At 43.3% G+C, this 22,893-nt stretch overlaps 1 protein-coding gene across 1 annotated transcript in view; it reads left to right on the top strand.

Annotated features, from left to right (window-relative positions):
* The window catches only part of CDHR1 (cadherin related family member 1), a 43,996-nt gene extending 23,331 nt beyond the window's left edge, over positions 1–20,665 (top strand). Inside the window, exons 12-17 of the mRNA XM_017806922.1 lie at positions 2,919–3,071; positions 7,425–7,589; positions 9,728–9,795; positions 12,353–12,581; positions 13,473–13,727; positions 19,800–20,665. Of these exons, the coding sequence (XP_017662411.1) occupies positions 2,919–3,071; positions 7,425–7,589; positions 9,728–9,795; positions 12,353–12,581; positions 13,473–13,727; positions 19,800–20,357 (1,428 nt within the window). The 3' untranslated portion in view covers positions 20,358–20,665. The remainder of the gene's footprint in view (positions 1–2,918; positions 3,072–7,424; positions 7,590–9,727; positions 9,796–12,352; positions 12,582–13,472; positions 13,728–19,799) is intronic.
* The last annotated feature ends 2,228 nt before the right edge of the window (positions 20,666–22,893 follow it).

Genomic DNA, 22,893 nt, shown 5'->3' with positions numbered 1-22,893 from the left:
GAGCCTGGACCAAGAAGTACAGTTAGTCTGTCATATACTGTCAATGACAAGGGTGGTCCTAAACCTGCAGCCCAGTTCTTGTGGCAACTGAAGTTGAACAGTCCTTATGAACTTCCCCTAAGTATTGGTTACATTCAATTGTTGCCAGTGTAATATCCAACAACATACTCCCTTTGGCAATTTACTTAGAGGTTCCAATCCTTTTAGTAACTTCACTAAAGGGAAGATGCTGTTTGTATCATCTCCAACCCCTGCAGGAAACAGTGTAGTCTGTACCCTTACATTGTTTTTATTACAATATGTTGTCCTTCTGGCCCTTATGTTACAGTCAAGGTCTGCAGTGCATGCTTTGATAAATCATTCCCACTGGACTGATACTTTTAGGTTGTCTTAAAAATTATACCAGAGCCAAACTAACTCTATCCAGTTAAAGGAAAAGGAAAGAAGACTCCATCCATCTCAGCCTGCAGTCTAACTGACCTGTGATGCCGGTAGATACTATGGTGATGGTTGCTATAGGGATCCCTAAATACTGTATGAATGACATCCATCTGAGTTAGCCTGAGGTTAGGTAGTGACAAGAAAAAAAGCTTAATGCTTCTGAGAACTATATTACTATTGGAAAGGGTTCTCTTCTGTAACTGTGCTTAGTATTGTGCTGGTTTGATGGTATTGTACTTTATCAAACCCACTGGTTTCTTCCCCTTCCCTTCTGCTGCTCTGCAGCAAGCAGATAAATGACTGCTTTCAAAGCAGTGCTACGTCTATCCTGCTATTGTCACAGGGGCTGCTGCTGCAGAAGGAAAGAAACAAAACCCATCTCTTCTATTTAGAGACAAAATATATATCTAGGCTGACAAAATATTCAGGCTGTAAGTTAGGCTGTAAAATAAGCAGAAAACATTGATAAATACACTGTATAGATTTCTTCAAGAAGCTTCCTAGTGCAGTGTAAGGCATTGCTCTAGAGGGGATGGGTTGCTTTTCTTTTAAGGCAGAGAATGCAATGTTTTCCCTTCCACATAAGATGAGTGTGTAGAGAGGAAAAAAATTAAACATGTCTGTTTCTGTCACAGCCATTAGTGACTCTTCCTTTTGGGGGAGTGGATGGTACAGGTGAGGAGGAGGAAGCTGTGGGCAAAGTCTGGTGTAGGCCAGATAGAAATGCCATCTTTACATGCAAGAAAATCAGGTAGAAATTTCTCCCCCAGACCTCTTCAACAGGCAGAGCTTAGGGCTCAGTGCTGCTGTTCCTTCAGTCCTTCCTGTGTCCCATGGCTGTCTGCTTGGAGACATTGTCTTGCTCTGAGCAGACCTGGGTTCAGTGGACATCACTGGCAGAAATCACTCAGTTATTGGAGGGAGGCAGTTCTCTTCCCATCCCATGCCACCCTTCTTCTAGTCATGTACAGTCCCAAGTGCAGAGGACTTTGTGTGGTCAGACTGTCCACTCTTGCCATCAGCACTATCTTCCATAGTTCAGGAGCTCTGGCATTGTGTGTTTGGCTTTAGTGTCCAGCAAAAGAGACCCTGTCATCATCTCTGTAGCTGGGGACTGGATTTGTGTGACCAAACAATGCAGACCACTGAGTTTGGATCCAAGGTCATTTTGTTTCCCTTAAGGGACTGCTGCTGAATGCTTTTTCTCTTAACATGAACTCGGGCTGCATCCAGAGCTGCTCATAACAAGCCCTCCAGGGATAGAGCTGAAAGTAGAGTTGTCCTGTTTGCAAGTTATTATTAGAAATTTTTCATCTCAAGATTCATGCTAGGGGGAGAACATGACACCAGCCAGGCAGTGAATCTGTCTGTCACAGTGTAAACATGACATTGTTTGAGAAACTGGTGAACTTAGAGTTTGGTGTGGTGGGCTCAGCTCATTTTCTCATCTTCTCTGTAAGGCAGAAATATAAGAATCCCCATTTCATCTTCTTTCACATTCCAGTTTGGTTTAAGAGAATCAGTCTGACCATCTGGCTCTGGCTCATTCTCCCCAACTTGCACACAAGTGGTGGTAACCTTTTGGATACTGCTGCTTCCCATATTCTTTCCGGCTAGAAAGTTTATCTCTGTCATGGGATTTGGCTTCTCACTTCACCTGGAGCTGACAAGTGTGTGTGTAAGATTTTATTCTGCACAAGTGGAGGTCCTTTCCAACCCCCAGGTGCATCAACTTCCAGAAGGTTTAGTGCCTGCAACTCTGGGCTAGCTTAATCCAGTCAGTCCAAAATGTGGAGCATCACCTCTGTTTGAAAATTGCATGTCTTTGTGACTCTGCATCTTGATCATCCCTAAAAACTCCCAGGTTGTGAGTTCTTAGACACAGACCAAACACTGGAAGTGTGCAAGGCCTGGTGGATGGGGCTCTGAGCAACCTGATCTAGTGGAAGGTGTCCCTATTTGTGGCAGGGGGGTTGGAACATGGTGAATTATAAGGTCCCTTTCAGCCCCAACCATTCTATAAGACTGGGGTTTTTAGGGTTCCATTGTCCTTGCTCAAGTACTTCAGTTGTCTTTCCTTAACAGGAACGAGGAAGAGGCAGGACTTGCCTGCTGATGTGCATGTGCTGTCATCTCTGTCACCTGCAGTAGCTCACAGTGTGTGGCACGAAGCCCAAGGCTGCTTGCCACAAGATCCCTCTCTCAGCCAATCCTGCTGCAGGTTTTTCCATTATGACTGAAAGAATAACCAAGCTTGTCAATCTATTTTAAGAAAAGCTGTGTCTGTCTTGTGACCAGGGCTGGAGGGATTATACAACTAAGCTTCTTAGCAGTCTCTTCCCCAAGGGATGGAAAGCAGAGGGCTCTAAGCAGTAAGACCCATTCTTGTTTTGTACAGTTTGAAGAATCAGAGCAATCTAGGCTGTAAGAAATGCATCATTCACTGAAAACCATGCTGTATCTGCTTTTGTTCACAGGGAGCCAATGCTAAATTCAACCTCCGTCTTGTTGGACCTGGTGGCATCTTCCGAGTGGTTCCCCAGACTGTCCTGAATGAGGCTCAGGTTACAATAATAGTGGAAAATTCTGCTGCTATTGACTTTGAAAGTTTCAAGGTGTTAACCTTCAAGGTACTTGTGCTTTTCAGGTCCTCTTTGTCAGTGTATCATTATGGGTATGATGGCTTCTGTATCTGAGGTTATTTAGCTTCTTAATCCATCTGGAGCTGTCTGATGCATTGTCAGTGACATGATATTACATGTAAGGGAAACTCATTTCTGCCTCTGGTTCATCACCTTCCCAAGGTTTAATGGATGCATCTGTGGACTGATTTAGTCTGGTCAGTGCACAGTGTTGATTTTTATCTCTCTCTGGAAACTGTACATGTTGGTGGCTCTGAGTCATTCTAGACTGAACCCCGAGGGTGTTATTTCTGCTCTCACAATAATAAATTCACAGGATGAAATCCTGATTTCTCTGGAGCCAGAACTTTACCTGCTTGGTGCTAAGTAATTTGATGCATGATCATACTTTTGAATGTTGGCAGGCTGAAGACCCCAGCTGACTGGAAGATAATTTCCCAAAATTGCTCACTGCCTTTGTCAGAATCTATCTATGTTATGGCCTTTTGCAGGCTGACCTGAGGCTCACCCATGCTCTAAACCAGCCATGCAAGAACCAGCTTTCATCCAAAAACTGAAACCTTCCATTATCACCTTCCCTGATGGATTCTCTGGCTCGTCAACAAGATAACTAAGTAGTCTGGTTTTGTGTCAGCTGCCTCTGAACATCAGTGTAGATGGTTCAGTTCTAATCGCAAAGAATTGCACAGACAATCAGTTTAAAAAAAAATGCCAAAATTATGAAGTTGAGTATTTACATGTGCTAGTTTTGTAATGTACAGAAAGTGGAATTTTTTGCACGGTCCAGAAGCCAAAACTCCTGAATTTTGTTTTCCCCCTTCCTATATGATTTGCTTTGTGTCCTTAGCAAGTTTCACTGCAGTATGTTTCGCGTCTCCTCTTGTAACGTTCCTTAGCCATTTTGAGCTTCATAGGTTATAGATGCTACAAAAATATGGGGCGTCACTACTGTATTAAAGTGAAAGATTCTGAAAGGGCCATAAAGTGCTACCAAAACTAATTACAATAAGTGCACATTTATTCAGGTTAAACTACTGAAAGACCAGCAAAGGAGTTACACATGGCCTCCTCATGAATACTAATAGAAATCAAAGTAGTTAATGTGATTTCCATGAATACCAAAAGAATTAATTACCAGGAAAAAGTATATATATATTCTTGTAGCTTTAGCAGTTGTTAACTTTTTTTTTTTTAATGAAATTATTTCCACTGGAGAAAGATTTTCATAAAATATTTCTAGTGGAGACCATAAGGCATTGCTTCAAAAGTGCAGCCTTTGTCTAGATTCCAAATGGAGAAGGTGCAGTTGGATGATATGGTAGCAATATATGGTAGCAAATACTTTATAAAGACCTCATTGCTGTCTTAATTTTCCTGAAAAGTTCAAATCTCTTCCTACCCAGTTTCAGCTGCTAATGTAGTAATTCTGGTTAGAATTTTGGATGAAATATTTTAGTGTTTCTATTTAATTTGTATCTTACAGCAGCTTTGAGAAGTTATTTTCAGGGGTTTTTTTCCTGTAAGCAATGATCCCTCTCCTCTGGTTTGTTTCTGAAGAGTAAAATGCCAGAGTGGAATTAAAGCTAATTCAAGTGGGAGATGCACTGAAAAACTTCCTAAGCAAAGGCTACTAGAGAAATCTATCTTCCATTTAGGGCTGGCTCTTACATGTAATTAGTAGTCAGGACTTCCTTCATTTTCAGCTGTCTAAGAGCTCAAGCAGTATGGCAGCTATGGTAATTCATATGCCTCCAGCCTGGCCTCTTAGATCTCAAGTTCCTCTGTCATGGGGGCCAGATATTGCTGTCCCATCTTGTCATGAGCTGACATGCTTTGTGGGCCAGACCTCCTGCCTCCACCTCCTTCAGCTTAGAGTACATTGTGCCTTGGCAGGAGCCTGGATATTCTGCAGACACTCACATCTCCTGCAGAGAGGGACCAGATGAGGCTGCCGTTATCTCCAATTGCCAAATCAAACTCTATTTAAAAATTTACCTGTCACTTTTAAGATTGCATGTCAGTTTGCTCTTCTGGATATTGAGTTAAAAGTTGATATGTAGTCCTGCAGAGTAATAGTTCTATGCTATTTTTTTTCCTCTCTGCATAAAACAAACAACACAGATCTGCATGCGATACTGCAGGCAAGTAAGCTGACAAAAATTCCTCCCTGAAGGAAGATGTTTTCAGCATGTTGACATAGCTGGACTGTGGCTACTAAAAGGAGAGGAAATAAAAATTAGTGTAGAAAACAAAGTAAAAATACTAAGCTCTCATAAGGTATTCTAAGATGGGCTGATCCCAGCAGCAAAGATTATTTCACTGCAGATATTATAATTTAGATATAGCTCCACATGCACAATAAGCACTAAGATTTTATTTCTGTCCTGCTTTAGGAGCTGAGATTGCTCATGAGGAGATTTTTGCTGATGTGTGTATAACTGTCCCTTCAAAGATTTCTTTTGCTGTGGCACCACCTGAGACTCCTAAACACAAAAGTTAGCACAGAGATGCAGTGACCAGGCTCGCCTTTTAGAGCAGATGTGTCCTGAGTAATCTCAAGCAATCCTTCGAGATTAATTTCTTCAAGTACCCTTTCACACTTTATTTCCAACCACTATAAGTGTTCGCACAGCAGGAGCAGCCCTAGGAGATGATACTGAGATAGCCTTTTCCCTGTCTACTTAAACTGCTCCCCACTCTCCCTGTCACCTCGAGGTGATACAGAGGCATACGAGTCTGGCAGAGCAGGGACTGGAGCACAGTGTGTACCTCCCCAGGCCAGTCAGCAGTGCCACTGCTGTTGAGCATCATATGGAGCTGTGCCATGGTGAGAGAGTCTGAGGGCCCGGCGAGTGATTAAAACCTGTGCAGCCAGATTTTTCAGCTGAGCCTGTCATGTCTCAGTTAGTGTCCTGCTCACCAATCTGTTACTGGTGTGCTGTCCCCAGTAGGGTCCTAGAGCCCACATGCTTTGTGTTAACTAGGTCTCTGCCCAGTCATGGAAACCAAACATTAGACCATGGTTCATGGTGTTAGTCATTTGGATGCAGCCAGGACAGAGCCCAGGACTGATGTCCTAGTCCTGACTCTGTGTGATGCACACACCCGACAGGGACAGACACCTGGGGCAGAGGCTGTGAAGGTCCTGGTGTCTATCTGTTGCTGAAGCTGCTCTTCCTTGCTCAACCACACACCACCTGAGCTTGATGCTCTACCAGCTCAGGTGTCTTACTGGCATTCCCCACATCTAGCAGATTTTGCTCAGTAAGGAGTAAATAGTCATGGTTTTTGTGTTAAACTAAGAACAGGGGACAAAACATTCTGTGCTAAGTAGCTGAAGTCCTATGAAAAAGTGCTTATCTGTGGCTTTGGAAGTGACTCACCAAACACTTGCTTGGGTCTCTTCTCAACTGGGGATGTGAGAGCTCAACTTACTGAGAAATACCACATACCAGATGCCTGGGTTATCCTCTTCCTTCTCTCTGGTGGCTGCTCTTCCCTGCATCAATTAGCCGTGCGTTAAGGGGCAATGTGAGAACCCAAGTTGCTAACCAAACAGTGCCAGCTACCCTCAGCTGAGGATCAGTTAGGCCTGTCACTAGCATTAAGCTCTGCTGACAGCCAGCCAGAACATCCATGCTGCTGGCTTCTCCCCATCCCTCGTTTAGCTGTATGTGGTTGCCTGTCCAGTCAGATGAGCAGAGTTAGGGGAATGTGGGATGCCAGAGTTCTCTGTTCTCCTCAGAGACGGAGAAGCAATTCAAAAGCCCCCGTGGGTATCTGATACAGTCCTAATCAGCATGAGCAAGGGTAGAAGTCCCAAGAAGTTTGATAAGTAGGAGTTCTCACAAACCTTGGGAAGTGGGATTCTGCCTGATGCTTGACCATCTAGCATTTGGGGTAGGGGGAATGCTGCTTCCAGACATCCCAGAGCACTGGTTCTCTCATCTCTTTACCCTGTTTGGTGCGGTTTATTGTCCTGACTTCTTTCCTGAGGAAAAACTTGTGCTTCTTCTGCAAGGGATGGTTATGAAATTTATGTGATTATTCAAAATAATTCAGTGCTTATGTCTCCCTAATTTCTAGGAACTGCCCAGGGATGGGTGTTTGCTTCTGTTATGGCTTTTCCAGCTGTGTTGGTTAGTTATGACCAGTCACATCTGTCACATGAAATCTAATACGCCTAGGCCATATGCTGACCTAGCTCATCATCTCCCTGGGTTTGAGCTGTCTGGTCCAACCAGGCTAAAAGGCACCAGTGAGCCATGGGTGGCAGAGGAAGCTCCTTAAGTAAAAAAACAGTAGCTGCTTTGTACTGACTTCCTGGTTTTCTCTCCTTAGCTTCTTGCGATAGAGGTGAACACGCCGGAGAAATTCAGCTCGACGGCTGATATAGTGATTCGCTTGCTGGACACCAACGACAACGTCCCTAAGTTCTCCTCTGACTACTACATTGCCAGGATCCCTGAGAACTCTCCAGGGGGCTCAAATGTGGTTGCTGTTACAGTAAGTTTCATTCACCCCTTAAGAAATGCTCTCTTTTCTGTGTTTCTGTGAAGACTGTTCAAGTACCTTAAAAATAGTGGACAGAGGCAAGTGGTAAATCCTACTCGCTATTCAGCTTCTAGACTGAACTCCAATTCCTTTCCAGAATACACACACACAAAAAAAAACCCCACTTCTGGAAAAAATAAGGTTTTAGGCAAACGTTTTCCAGAACAACAAATTTACTTTGGTTTTTAATTAAAGACCATCTGCTTTTAAGACAAATCACATGGCCTGTGAGTATTAAGAAAGCCCCAGTCAAATCAGTGTCCAGCGGGAAGATTCAGTTACGGCTAAGCAGAATTGGATTTACTGGATTTGCTTGCTTAAGTAGGAGTAAAAAGAAAACAACATGGCTGCTTAGTAGGTATTAGTCTCCTCCTCCTGGGAGAAATCTGGCTGCTAAATGCATAATTAAACAGTTAATGAAGGCAGGAACATAACATTAAAATGTTTAGGGCTGGGACAAACATATGATACGTATGTATCTTCTCATAGTGGGAAAAATATGCCTATAGATTTTCCAGTTCTCTCACATTTTCATAGAAAGAAAGTCAGGGTGTTACATGGGCCCTGTGCGGTGGAGGAACATTTCCAGCTGTCAGTGTGGGCTGTATCTCTTTATTGCAGCTGCTGGGACTGGAAGCAGACCTCATGTCACACAGCCAAAAAAGCTGCTGGCCACTGGGGGCTCAATGGGTGATGCAAGTCACCTTGCACAGGTCTCATGGGTAAGGATGGTGGAGGAAGGTTGCCAGAGATCTCCAGCACAGGCTGGCTACAAGTAAGAAAGAAAATTAAATAATCGGAATAACGAAGTGCTGAAGTCAAATTTTAGGGATGGAAGAATCAAAAAAGAAGTTGGACATAAACAGTGCAGAAAATATTATTAGAGGAAACTAATAGGAAAGCTTTAGAAAACAGAGACTCCTAAACATCACTATCTTAGAGGTAAGAGGAATAAAAAATTCTAGGAGGTGGGCAGCAAAAAAAACAATTTAAAAAATGTTTGCAGAAACAACAAAACTAGCCATTCTGAGCCAAAGTTCACAGGACAACGTAGCTGAGCAGTCTGTGTAAAATTTAGTCATGTGCTGTCAACCTGACCCAGATTCACAAATATACTTGAAAAACTAAGATGCTCCAAGTACGCAGAATGGCAATTCTGGAAGAAGCCCCAAGTATGCAAATGTTTTAGGAAAAGTTAGACAGTACTAAAGTCAGCTGTGGTCAAAATGGTGAGGTGAGAGAATCTGACAAGCTTGTGCCAAAGAACAAAACAACCCCTATCAGTAGGGATGCAGGTGTGTTATGTTAACCATGCAGGAATCAAAGACATTGTTCCAGTTTTCAAATATTTAAACAGGAAGATGAATGAATCAGCCACTGCCACCGTGAGTTTTGATGGCCAGATACAACAGTATAATATAACACCTTCTCAGAGCTATCAGAGGCAAGAGCTTATGGAAATAGCTGCTACCAAATCAATAGCTTTCCTAATCCTGAGCTAAGAGAGGAAGCCAACAAGAGTATGAAACAAAGATATCATCTGGCATAGTATTTGCGTTACTAAAAGTCACACAGGCACAAGAGTGATTAAAACATAAACAAAGCTGAAATATTGTGTATAGATTGAAACATTTGTTATGCATTACTTTAAATTGAATCAATTAAACAAGCAGAAGCTTAAAAATACTCTATATAAAGTAAATAATTTTGCCTAGGGAATATTCATTAATGTTTAACTGATAATTAGGAAGGCTTGAGAGCGGGCAGTGTGTTCACATCATTGAGATTATCTCCATCTCTATCGAAGGAGAATGAGGTAACTGTGGATGGATGGGGCCATCTAGCGTTGCTCTCCCTGCCAGAGCCCCCAGGCACCAAGGACAGGCGGCATCTGAACAGCATTCCTGGGACTGGCAGTGACATTTCCTAGTGTTAGATTGTGCATATTTGCTCATGCGATTTCCCACTAAAAGTGTGATGACAAAAAGAGGGAAAAGCATTTGGGTTTTTCATGGCCTGTTGTTAAAAGGGAAATGAAACATTTGGTTTTGCATTTCAGTAAAGGATGACTCTGTTTTCCTTTTCTTAAGGCTACAGATCCAGATTCAGGGCTTTGGGGAGAAATCAAGTACTCTATCTATGGAACAGGAGCAGATCTGTAAGTAATATGTAAATAAATGAAAATACATAATCTCTAAGCAGAGGTTTTAAGGAATTTTAGGAAAAACTAACATGCTTATTCTTGACCTGCTCATTTCCAAGGACATTTATGCCATGTTCTTTGTGAGTTCTCTGAAAACAACAACAGAAGAACTAATGTGATCATTAAACATCTGCTTCGTGAACCCAAGGAATTTTATCCACAAACCCCCAAAGACACATAAGACAGCTGAAGTATCTACATACAGGATTTTTTCAATCACTATTTGAAAAACGCCTGTAAGAGAAAGAGGAGGGTTTTGGCCTAATTGCGAAAAGTCAGTTCTGGAAAAAAAAAATCCCTTGTTCTTTCCTCTTCCCTGTCCATATGGCTGTACAAATAGTTCAGTTTCAACTCTTATCAAAATAAATCAAAGAAGACAGGACATTCAAGAATATAAACTTCAGCTTTGGAGGTCAACTGTTTTGGATGTTATATTTAAACCTAATAGTCCTGCATCAGGGAAGAAAAAAATCTGATGCCTACATGATTTGGTAATGATGCCTACCACTCTCTCACTGTCTTTGGGGGGACAGTTCTGGGGGAGAACATCTCTGTCGCTGTGTCCATCCCAGCATGGTCCATCCCAGCATCTGGCCCATTGGCTGGGGCTCCCAGACATGGCTGGCATCAGTGACATGGCTGTCACAGATATTACTGCTGGATCCTGCAGCTCCTGGACGTGGTGGGGCTTCAGGGTAGAACACTGGAAATGAATGAGCCTTTCAGGCACTCATCCCCAGAATCCGTTTTTCTCTGCACGTTATCCATGTGGAGCTAAAGCTGAACTCTTCTTGTAAAGGTGAAAGCTGTTTAGGAGACACAATCAAAGTCCAAAATCCAAGATGTTAAGGGTGAACCTCTTCTGTAGCCAGAAGGATACACATATAGGAGCATTTCCACGATGGATTATTTTCAGCCTCTTCACTAAGTCTTTAAGCTAGCTGCTAACTGCAGAGAGACAAGCAAGAAAAGGTCATGTCATGCAGGCAGACCTCTTAGGTTTAGAATGTAGCAGCTGGTGCAAAGAAGCTTGTGAAGGTTGTTGACAAAGGATTTAGGAGAAAAAATATAAGTGCAACTTTATTTTGATTGGCATTATGGGGATGCTCAGACTTGCTGTTCTTATGCTGTTGAATGAGGAAATCATAATGTGAAGACCCTTTTTTTTTTCCTTCTAAAGTATTTTTTAATTTTCTTGTGCCAGAATGGCATAGCTCTGAAAGGCTGGATTGATTTTCTAGTTCTAGCATCTCCAGATCTACTGAACGCACAGTTTGATGCAAATTTGAGAATTTCAATTAGAGGTATGATGTTTTATGTCTTGGGTGTTACATCAGTGGATGTGCAGTTACACAGGCAGAAAAATGAATTGTACTAGAGTAAGATAAATAGTGTTAACTGTTGAAGATAAAAACATTATGCTGATAATTTTATCTTGGTAATCCAAGCTGGCAGTGGGAGTGTTTCTATTTTTCCACTAAAATGGGAGTGATGAGAGTACTCTCTGCATGGTTAGACTGGGTCGGGTGCTAAGGAGGCACTTAGCACAGGCACTGTCTCCTACCTAGAGTTTGCACAGCTATTTCCACCTCCAGGTCTTGGCTCTCATCAAAATTTGTGTCTATATTTAATAGGGTAATGAGAATAACTGAAGATTCTGGATTACTAAGTGCCCCTTTTATAATCACTTTCAATTGGATTCACAGTGGGAATACAGAAAATATTTTGTTATCCTGTACATTAATCAAAGGGTATATAAAAGCTTTCATCTGTTAAAAGCCCTACTGCTTGGAGCCTACATCAGCAGTCCATTTTAAAAAGGCACTGCATTGGTATCCTCTCTATAAATCCAAGCTTTGGGCTGACACTTTTGACAGTGTCTCAGTAATTACAAATGTGTAGAATTGAACTTGAAACAGATAAATTTGAACACCCACTCCATCCCAGTGCCAGTCTATGGAAAAGTGATTATTTTTGGAGAAGATAATTTGCCCTGCAGTTTGGGTGATTTGAGAGCAGACATTTTTCTTACCCATTCTGAGAAGAGCTTAACTATGATATGAAACACACTTCCCTTAGCTATCCAGGTGATATAATAAATCTTAATTTATGCAGGACACGATCTAATACATTGTACTCTTAAACTGGGGGGAAAAAAAAGTAAAAATAGGCTTAATGTTTTAATGCAAGGAAATCACTCTGGGAGAAGGCCATCACACCGAGCATTTACTGAGGACAAAGACTTTTAACAGAAAGTGCCGCTAAAGTGGCTAATGCACAACAGATAGAAACACATAAGACACTGATAGTTCTCTGATTTTCAAACCCAAAGGAACTAGACAAAAAATAGGTAGAGCAATGGATTTGGAAAGATCAGCCAGACAGGAGTTAGGTGAAGAGAACCAGTCTTTGGGCACAGTATTTCAGTGTTTACAGCCTGAGGCAAAGTTGGGCTCTAAGCATGCATTAAGTGACCAAAAAACCCAAAAGTCTTTTCTTGCTTCTTTTCCAGGTTCCTAATCCACCCATCAACAGGCATAATTTACACCCAGCCCTGGGCTGTGTTAGATGCTGAAGTGAACTCGAAGTATAATTTCTATGTGAAAGCAGAGGACACAGATGGAAAATACAGCTTGGCAGAAGTGTTTATCACTGTGCTAGATGTCAATGACCACTCTCCAGAGTTCAATGAAAACATCCAGGAAAAGACGATGATCATTGGGTCACCGGTGAAGATAGAGGTGAGGGGCAGCACTGTGTGTCACCGAGCAGAGTTCTTTGGAAAAGCCCCAGCTCTGCTGTTTATTCTGAGGGGTCATGATGAATGCCTGAAAGCTGGCTTTTCCTGCAGCTTTATTTTGCACATCCATTTGGATGTAACAAATGGATTAAAGTGTGAATTATAGTATTTACAGGCTGCTGAGAAGGAGAAATAAATTCTATAGGCAAAATATAAAATTCTGTTATAGTATTTGAACCATCAGCTGGTGGAGGACTATATAGTGATCATAAGAAGTCCAAATAAGATGAGTGAATGAAAGTACAGGGTTTTGAATACTTAACCTTCCTGACACCCTTTGTGCTCAACCACACGACTTATTTCCCTTTGCTTTGTAGAAATGTATTCATTGATCCAGTGTGGAACAGAAGGTAAAAAATTGCAATAACAATTCACAGGCAAAGGAGCAGAACATCCTATGTTACACATATTTGAATGCATATCGTGAAGCCTGATTGCACAACAGATAATGTTAGTAGGATAAATACCACAGCTCAAAAATTAAGGCAGCTATAGTTTATGGCATGGAGCTAATTCCATTGCTCTCTATCACTTCACATTTGTCCCCCATGCTGTGTAAGAAGTTCCCCAGCAGTGGACCATTTGCATTCTACAGATAGGTTATGGTTCAGTTTTTCCTCTGATTTTATTTAATCTCAAATAGAAATCACTTATACAAAAAGAACTCTAGTCCTGCTGTTTTGCACTAGAAAATATAGCATAGCTTCCAAGATAAAATAAAACCAGCCCAGTCATGGCACGGATATTATCAGAAGTGAATGCTCAGAAGCTTTTTGTCCTCAGGCAAAGATACAAATAATAACACCTTTGTTTTTCACACTTCCCCTCCCAGGCTATAGATCAAGATGCAGAAGAACCCAACAACATCGTGGATTATTCCATCATGCAAGCAGACCCAGCCAACGTGTTTGATATAGACCAAAGCACTGGGGAAATCAAGCTGAAATCCTATATTCGTTCCCTGGACATCATCCACAACATCACAAAAAACAAAGACTGCATATGGTCATTGGTGGTACAGGCCAAAGACCGAGGCTCCCCGTCCTTCAGTACCACGGCAGTTCTGAAGATCGATATCACAGAGGAGGTAAGCAAATGTTTTAGAAAAATCCTCATGTGAGACAATCCTTGAGAGGCACCAAAGAGCAGGCATTGCTTGCTCCCTGTCTGAGACTTTGTTGCTAGCTCTGTTTTGTAGAGTGTTTCTAGAACCTTGTGGTGAATTTGGATTCTACAGCCACAAATGTAAAAGATATTTTGATCAGAAATATTGTAAAGGTACAAAGGTAGGAGCATAATGTGATTGGAAGATGAGTTTCTTGTATCTGATTGTTAGAGATAGATGTAAACTAAGGACTATAGACTCCTGAGAGTAAAGGTAAACCCTAACTGCTAAATTTTTGGGGTTTTTTTTCATTCAGGAGAAGAAAAAAATCATTTTCCTTACAAAAATGAGTGGAAAGTAGCTGGGACCAGAATGAAATAAATCAGAGTAGTTGTGCAAGTCAACATAAATGACATAGGAAAAATTAAAAAAAACCTTATAGAAATGCTTTAAAGTACTTAGAATTTCAGATGTGAGTTTAATAACTGAAGTATTATTAGCAGATGAAAAAAGAAGACTCTAAAAGATAGACTGTGTAGGTTGAGAGTCTCCTTTTAGTCCAACTTTCGTGTCAGCCAAAGAACGAGCAGCGATTTATGGTGTGCAGCGCATGCTTGCATGAGTTTTACTTATTGTAACTGCCTTGCCATGCCTTTAAGTAGGTACCAGCAGGGAGGAAATGGGCTTTAAAGTAGATGAGAAACACATCATTAGCCTGACAGTCTCTGGACCACACACATACTGGGCAAAGATGCTAATCTCATCCTACAGATAGCAGCTGGCCATCTCTTTGTTTGGTCACAGTGCTCCCACTGCTCCTTTCTCTGTTACAATCTTCCTCTGTTTTCTCCATCTCCTCTTATTCTGCTGTTACTCCTTATGAACCACATTCATATGATTGTTCTTGTATACAGTTCAGAGCCTGCTGCAAGGTAAAAGGTGTCTGCAGAGATCACTTGCACTCATCAGCAAGATAAACTTGGCCACCAGCAACACAGGAGTATCTCCTGGTCCCTGATGTCAGTGCCTGTCCCACCAGGACTGCCAGAGGACTTGGGTCTGCCCTAGCAGGGGCTGCCTGTTGGGGCCAGCCAGCCCTGTTGCAGGTGACAGAGCTCGGCATGGGCAGAGCATGTCACTGCAAGGCTCTGCCACGTGGAGCTGGGGGGCTGTGTATGCTGGGTCTCTGTGACAAGTCTAGAGATTTAGCCATTCCTACATATGTAAAGGAAAAAAACTGCTTAACACTTTGATTTCTCACGGAAACATAAGTTGTGGTGGGGTTTATATAACAAATAAGAACTGCCGCCCGCAGCCAGCAGTGGGAGCACTTGCCCTTCCTGCCTTGCTTCCCGGCTTCTCAGGGTGCACATTTCAGGAGTGCGTGGCACCAGGTGGACCCAGGCACTGTCTCTGCTGTTGACCTTCAGCCTTTCCTGCCCTCCTGGATGAGCTGGTAACCTCTCCATTAATTTGTGGGGCTAAGGTACAGAGCTGATGGGTGTGGAGTGCAGAGAGGGTGCCCCACGCCTCCTCTGCTGGGGGAGAAGGTGGCAAAGCTGATACTTTGGGATAAAGAGCTTCCTGGATTTCCTTCTAGCGCTTGAAGCAACAGCAGCACCTGATGAAAGAATGTGTCTTATATGAAGCCCCCTCTATGCTTCCTCTTCTCCCCTCCAGAGGTACAGTTTTGGCAGGAAGTGAGGGAGCGCCTCTCCTGATAAAGTCTAAAGGGAAGCAGAGAGGGCTGGGAAGACATGGATTCTTTTCATATACAGTTTTTCCTTTCTTCCCATGTTCTTGATGCCAAGTCCCAACACAGAGCCTGAGATAGCAACAGCATCTTCTTTCTTTGAGTAGGTCTCCTCAGCAGGATCTGGACTACTAATCTGATGTCACATCCTCCTTAAGCTTTTGTACGTCTCCATTACTTCTTCCATTGCTTGCAATGATTTGTGTTGTTTTCGCTTGGTTTGGTTTGGTTTTATCCAACAGCATCACATCCTTTTGCAGAAACAGGTTTCAGTTTTCATGCGTGTGAGATGCAGTGCCAGTGTACAAAACCCTTGCTCATTCCCTGTGTCCCAGGGACAGTGTGTCCCAGTCACTGCTAACACTTTGTGAAGAAAACCATCTGTTAGTATAGGGATATTGCACACACACACTCTCTTTCTCTGAGGCTCTTACAAATGTACATTTCATCCCCCTGTGCTCCAGCTGTACAAAGGCTCTTATTTTGCTCTTTGGTGGGCATTTATATATTACTGATTTTGGATAAGGAGGGTATTTTTGAATGCGCCCTCTAGAGGTTTCCTGCAGTGTTTATCACAGTAAGTAATTAAACGGGCATATTTTCTAATTAACATTTACCATTGCAATTAGCACAAGACTGTGCCCTTTGAGATGGATGCCTTGTGGCTACGTTCAGCAGTAATGCACACCAAAAGGACCTTTTTCTCCTGGAATAATGCAGTGACAAAAAAATCCAGAGGCCTTTTAATTTAACTGAGTCTGATTTTATGGAAATTGGTATTGAGTGGCATCTGGTTATTTTCTATTCTTTCTCAACAGATTAAAAAACATCTACTGGAAAAGCCACTCTCTTTTCATCCTTATGTCTTACTCAGAAACCTGGAGCTGATTCCCGCTCCTGATCCTGAAGGTTGGCCTCATGAGGGCATCCCTCTGCCTCTTGACTCCACTGAGGTTCTGCAAATATAGGGGGGCGTTTATTTACACCTGTTCATGTACTGAGGCTTAAGTCCATATTTAGACAGCATAATCTGTAGTTCTTAATAGCTTTGGCCACTCATTTAGACTTCTAAATATAGCTGGTGAGTCTCAGTTTTAGATTGTCCTAATTGAAAGGTTCAACAAAAATCTTCTGTGAGTTAACACGGAGATGTCCTCCTCTAATCCTGACTCTGCAGCCATGGGAACTATGGTTGATGAAACTAAACAGCCTTCACCACATTTGCAGAGCTGTTAGGCTCTTCTTTCCACAGTTCCATGGACTTGAAAAAAGATTGCTTTGGTTTGAGAAGTCTTGCCCCATGCTGGTGTTTGTATTACAAAGTGATGTAAACACAGCTTTCATATATGGTGATAGCACTGCACTTTGGGATAAGCACTGTAGGGGCAGCTTGTGTTCTACCTCGGATCAGGAGTCACTTCTGAAGCAAATCTGCTCATCATCCCTACATGCTGTGGGATGGCCTGTGTCTCAGATAGCTCCAAGTACACAAAGTGGACTTCTTTCAGATGAAAATGTATTTGGGGACACACTTAGTGTGCCTTGGCACTAATAGGCAGTCCATCCCTGCAACAAGGCTGGAGCAAAACCCCAGAAATGCTGAATATGTGGATGTGAGGTCCTCAGAACCAGTTGGTTCATTGTACAGATCCACTTGCTCAAGTCCACGCAGCCTGAGTTGTCAGTAATAGAATCATAGACATGTTTAGGTTCGTAAAGGCCTTTAAGATCATCAAGTCCAACTGTTAACCCAGCTCTGCCAAGTCCACCACTAAACCATGTCCCTAAGTGCCACATGTACAATAATCTGCAATAGCTTGATCTCTTAACAGCTTCGTCTACTTACTTAGACTTTTAAATATAGCTGGTGAGCCTTAGCTGGTCTTGAGGTTGAACAGCTCAACCATGCACTCCTGTTGGGTCCAGCTTTTGGATACATGGCCCGCTTGCTCTGCTCACTGCAACTCGTGCATTAGGAAAGGTTCTGGAGAAGCTGCCACATCAAAAAACCAGCAGAGCATTCTGTAAGCAGTGGTATTTTAACTCTCGTGATGCCTGTTAAGAAAGAAAATGTTTCTTTCAGCTTCTGCCCCACAGAGATATGGCAGCTTTCATTTCATTATGTATCTGCTTTTGTTTTATATGTGCTCTTTTGTATATACTCTTCAAAATACAGCATGCCTCTCATGAAAAAACAACAGCTTCAGCAGTTACAAAGTGACACTATTTGTTGACCCAGCCCTGTGGAACTGCTGGTAATTGACAAAAGGATCTGAAGGTGTTTTAAACGTACAGGGTAGTGCTCAGGGCCAACCTGCTTCAACTGACTTGTCCAAATGCTCTCAGACTTTCACTATTAGAATGTACTCAGACCTTTCTCAGAGCTGTTCTAGGTATTAACTGACTGGGCCACAGTGATGACACAGACAAGAACGCAGTTTTTTTGGTGACAAATGCACTTCCCATAAGCCTCTCTGAAGGCTGGCTAAGATGATGAAATTCCTGGCTTATTCATCCTATTTATCCTGTGAGTGTCACGACCATGACAAGTAGGAATTCTCCCACTGTGTGCTTACAAAATGCCTGATGTTTTTATGCAGACATTACAAAAGAGTTGTTATTCAAGGATAATTCTAGACAAAGCTTTGTATAGTACAGGTCCAGTAACTAGAAGAGAGGCTGAACCAGCTAACTGTTAATAGTTTTAGTTTTGGTATTAATTATCTCTTCATCACTGGAAGCTCTGAACAGGTGACAAACTTGCTGAGACCAGGGGGTTGAAAGAAGCCAAATGCTGAAACTGCCCCTACAAGTTTCATCAGTTTTTACCCCTGCAACTGTAGTACACTAGCAACATGTACTTCTGTCTCATACCATTTATTCAAGGGTTTCAAATACCTAGTGAATAATTATCAGTGAGATACAGCATCTTCTTAAATATATTTCATCTTTCTCCTTGTGTTGGTCCTATGCTTTTCAGCCATCAGTGCCTCGCTACAAAATAAATCTTGACAACACTCATAACAAGTGGACTGATTTGAGGCCATGTACTTAACAAGGTTTTATCTGACACTTAATTCATCTGACTTTCATGTGAAGTTAAGTAAACCAGGGTAGAATTTCTGTCATCTGATGGGATTTAAGTACAAAAAAATCCGTGAAATGCAGATCCGCAAAGCTGATGTGAATCTAAGCTCCACCAAAGTCATGGGCTGCTCTGCTTTTGGTTTCTAGGTCAGATCAATTCCTAATCTATGTGCCATGCTGCTACCCTTTATTCCCCAATCAGCCAGGTGTTTATATGTGCTTCCTAACTTCTTTTAGTATTTCTGGATTCAGTTCAACATCTTTGCAACTGCCTCTTCTCCTGTGCCTAGTTCAACACTTAGCCTTTATTTTATAGGCTCTCAATCCTATACACATTTCGGTCTAGTTCCCCAGCTGTATTTATAATAGATACTGGCCTCTTTCATATATAACCATGTGAGGGTTGACCATTTCTCTTATTTTTGATATTTCCAGATCAAGTCCAGGGTAAAATCCTATATTTTAGGCCTCAAGAAGCGTCCATGGACAATATTTGGAATATGCATGAGTGGCGTCCTTTCCACCATTTCTGTTACAATGGTGATCTCCACCATCATGTACTGGAAAAGTGTGAAAAGATCCAGGCTCCACCCGCAGGGCAAAATCCGCAAAATTATACGGGGACCTCCGAGACGTACAGTGTGCTAACCTGGGAAGTGAACTGACCATTCATTTGTCCTTAATATGCCATATGTAGCGTATGTCATTTCTTATTTCTTTTCTTTCTGAAAACAAAGCTCTTTAGCTCTACTCATCTCCCCTACCTCAAAGAGTTTTGTTATGTCTGTAAAAGAGTACGTGAAAACAGAATGCAGCACATACCTGCTAACTATTCATTTGTACACTGCCATTTTATAAAACGAAGTTTTCTCATATTCTTTTCAATGCCATGCTCAGTAATTGAGCCAATTATTTTTGTGCTCCGTTCTTGCAAGTTAAACAAGCACTATGGTGACATGCAGGAATCTGTCCTAATTTAGTGGCAATACTTCTGTAAGCTTTTGTGTTCAACAGTCATCTACCTCACAGTATTAATTTGCCCAGTCTCCAGCCCTGTCTAAATTCTCCACCCTTGGACTGGCTCTTTGACTCTCATGTTTCTTAGAGACAACTTCAATCAGCCCTGCTTGTTACATATTTTGGACAAATGAAATTTCTGGGTCATTGTCTGTCCCCTAGAGTAAGTCATGTGTTTTCTTTGTACTCCTTTACAGACTCTTCACAAAGGGCCTATGGCCGCCTTTTTGATGCAAACTAAAGATAACCCCATGAAAGCCTTAGGAGTGCTAGCTGGTGTCATGGGCATAATGGTGCTGATAACTATCATGATCTCTACTGCCATGTTCTGGCGCAACAAGCGATCCAGCAAAATCATGCCGGTAAGAAGGATCATAAAAAAGAGACAGATCCCGCCATCCCGGACAGTCAGGATGGAGTGGCTGAAGTTCAAGAGGCCCAGCAATGCTGCGGAGAAGTTTGTCGTTGAGGATGATGTCAAGAGCCTACCTGAGAACAATGAGAACAGCAACAACAACATCCAAGTTACCCCCGTGCCACCATCAGCCCCCTTGCCCCCGCCACCCCCTGCCCTGGCTCCCAGGAGCGATGCCCCAGGGTGGCGGGTGCCAACCGTGTCCGGCTCCCTCACTCCCAAGCATATAATCAAGCCACCAAAGAAGAAAGGTCATAGCAGCACCCACAATGCCCTCGTGTCAGAGCTCAAAATGAGGTTTGAGAAGAGGAACGCAGCTACCGGGGAGCCCCACGTCTAGGTGCTCTCAGCAGCCCCCAGAGACTGCAGACTGTGGCTGTGCATGGATGTATTTACGTGCTGTGCTCCTCCCCCTGTCTGTCAGCACCCTGTAAACCGAGAGCAGCTCCTCAATGCAATAGCCACCCCTCACCTTCCACAAGGACCACATGCTCCAGAGTCACCCCACCCACAGAAGTGCTGTGGTCTGTGTCCAGTCGCGACTGCAATTCCTTCAGCCCGTGTCCCACTGCTGCTCCCTCCCTGCAGCTGTCTGACCACAGTGCTGAGTACACCAGCCACAGTCTCCCCAAGTGAACAGGGATTCAGGTTGCCCCCAGTTTGGAGGTCTTTACCCAGAGCCTGGGTTTTCAAACAAGATGCTCTGCAGCCAAGGCCCTGGAAGATGCTGCTTCTGAGCTGGTCTGGCAGGTGGGTTTGAGGTGTCCAAAATCCCATCACTTCAAATCCCAGACTGACTTTTGAAGGCTGTGGCATGAGCACCAAGTCAATGCACAGGTCTCCTACAGCAGTGACACTGCCCTGTCCTCAGGGTGTAACAAGCTTTGCAACAGCTGGCGGAGTGATGTGCTCACGGCCTGAGTACCTTCATTCCCAAAAGGTAAGCGGGCAGACTTGGAGAAGTTCTTCATTTTCCTGCAGCTTATGCTGGGTTTTGCCAGAGTGCATTGACATGATGCTGCGCTTTGCTTCTGCTCCGGACTTGGCTGCTGAGGAGGAGAGAGGAGGGGCTTTTCAGCCTTCCCTAGACCAGCTGAGGCAAGATTGGAGCACAGAAGCTCAGTAGCAGCACTCTCAGTACTACCTCCTTCTGACACTGAGCCCCAAAAAAGGAGGAATCCAGCAGGAGAAGGACATGGATAAATCCACAGGGAAGACAAGGTAAAACTGAGAGTCAAATGATAAGTGAAAAACATAGACAAGTGCTGGAAAGTCACATATGTTGGTCAGGGAAGTGTCTGGAAAGATCATGTGGTGCTGTACACTGCTAGCAGAAGGTGTCAAGGAATATATTTCATCACCTCTCCTGGCTTGTTCCAGGGACTGGTGAGTGCAAAATGAGGTTTCCGTAAAATATTCTGGTTTGTCCTATCAGTATTTTTGAGTGAATTATGCAGTAGTTAATGGGAAGGGGGGGAGGGTGGGAAGGTAGCTGTCACTTTTTTTCTGTTATGTGACAGTAAAAAGCCCCTGAGGGCAGAGCACTTTTTTCACTGGATCTACCCCACGGTTTCTCCCTCATGTTTGTTTCTGAGGAGATGTTTTTCAGCTGGGCGTCAGGCTGGGAAGAAGGCAGAATGGACTGGGCTGGCTGGGCACCCTGCACCCTCTGCCTGAGCTGGGCACTCTGCACCTTCTGCCTGAGCCCTGGCCCTGCAGAGAAGCTGTGCTGTCATGGATTGACACTGGGAACATCAAGATGGGGAACAAAGTCAACAGGACAGGACACTGTGTTAATTCAAAGGGTTCCTGAGAGTTCTCCAGCTGTCATTTCAGTTGAACCAGCAGACCTGGCACTCCAGATCTCCTCTTACTCCACTAGCTGGAAAAATTCCCTTTTTTTGCAGTAGGACTTCACCAGTTTAGGGGATAGATGGTTGAATAAGAAGTTACCCACTTACAGGAAAAATCCTGTATTTTTTAATTTCAATCCACCTAGAAGCCAGAGGGTGACCGTGGCTCATGTTACCCATGGGCTGAGCCAGCAGCTGTAGCCAAGAGGTACAGCAGGGTCCCAGCTGGGGGCCATAACAGCAGCACTGCACCCAGAACCTCTCCTGTCATGTCTCTCCTTTTCTCCACTGTTTTCTTGCTTATCCCCCACCCCTGGGGCAGTGTGGCCTGAGGCCAAGGCTCTGGTGTTGTGTGCAGTCACCTTGTCCTCATCCCCTGACTGTGAGCTGGTCAGAGGGAGGGGACATGCAGCCCCCAACCCCTCTCTTGCTGCCCTGTGCAAGCACACGCCTTCTGCTGGTTGTGTCTCTCCCAGGGTCTGCAATGTTTCCTGAGGTTCCAAAAGTTTGTTGTTTATTCCCCATACTACTGTCTTCCTGATGTTGTTTTAAAGCCAGTATTCAGTGTGCATTCTCTAATGAGGAAAGCCTATAAAGACCATTCAATTAAGTGAGATTTAATAGGAATTACAGGCTTATAGTCTTAGAGATTATATTTAAGAGGCAATAAAGATGTTTTATTACTATGTTGTAAGACTCTTTCCAAGTTACTCTGTATTTCAACTTCAAAGGTTTTTGTTAATAAATTAAAAAAAAAAACCTACAAAAGGTGCTTCTGTGCATGGTGTGCTTCTGCTTGCAACGATGCCTTGTCGTTGCCTGTTGCATGACCAAAAGGGCACGGGCAGCCAGGCGGCTTTCTAGGATGGGCAAATGGACCCTTTTGTGGGCTGCAAGTCAAGAGAAGGGCTATGCGGTTTTTGGACAACACCAGGCTGGAAAGGAGAGGAGGTGTGAGAAGCAGGATGCCATGTGGCACAGGGGATGGGCAGGATCCCATAGTGTTCTGCAGCCCACTGCAGC

The sequence above is a fragment of the Lepidothrix coronata genome, unplaced genomic scaffold (genome assembly GCF_001604755.1).
Source record: "Lepidothrix coronata isolate B3197 unplaced genomic scaffold, Lepidothrix_coronata-1.0 Scaffold17, whole genome shotgun sequence".
In the NCBI taxonomy this organism is placed as follows: Eukaryota; Metazoa; Chordata; class Aves; order Passeriformes; family Pipridae; genus Lepidothrix; species Lepidothrix coronata.
The sequence above is the reverse complement of the archived record's forward strand: the minus strand, read 5'-3'. Positions and strand labels throughout refer to the sequence as shown.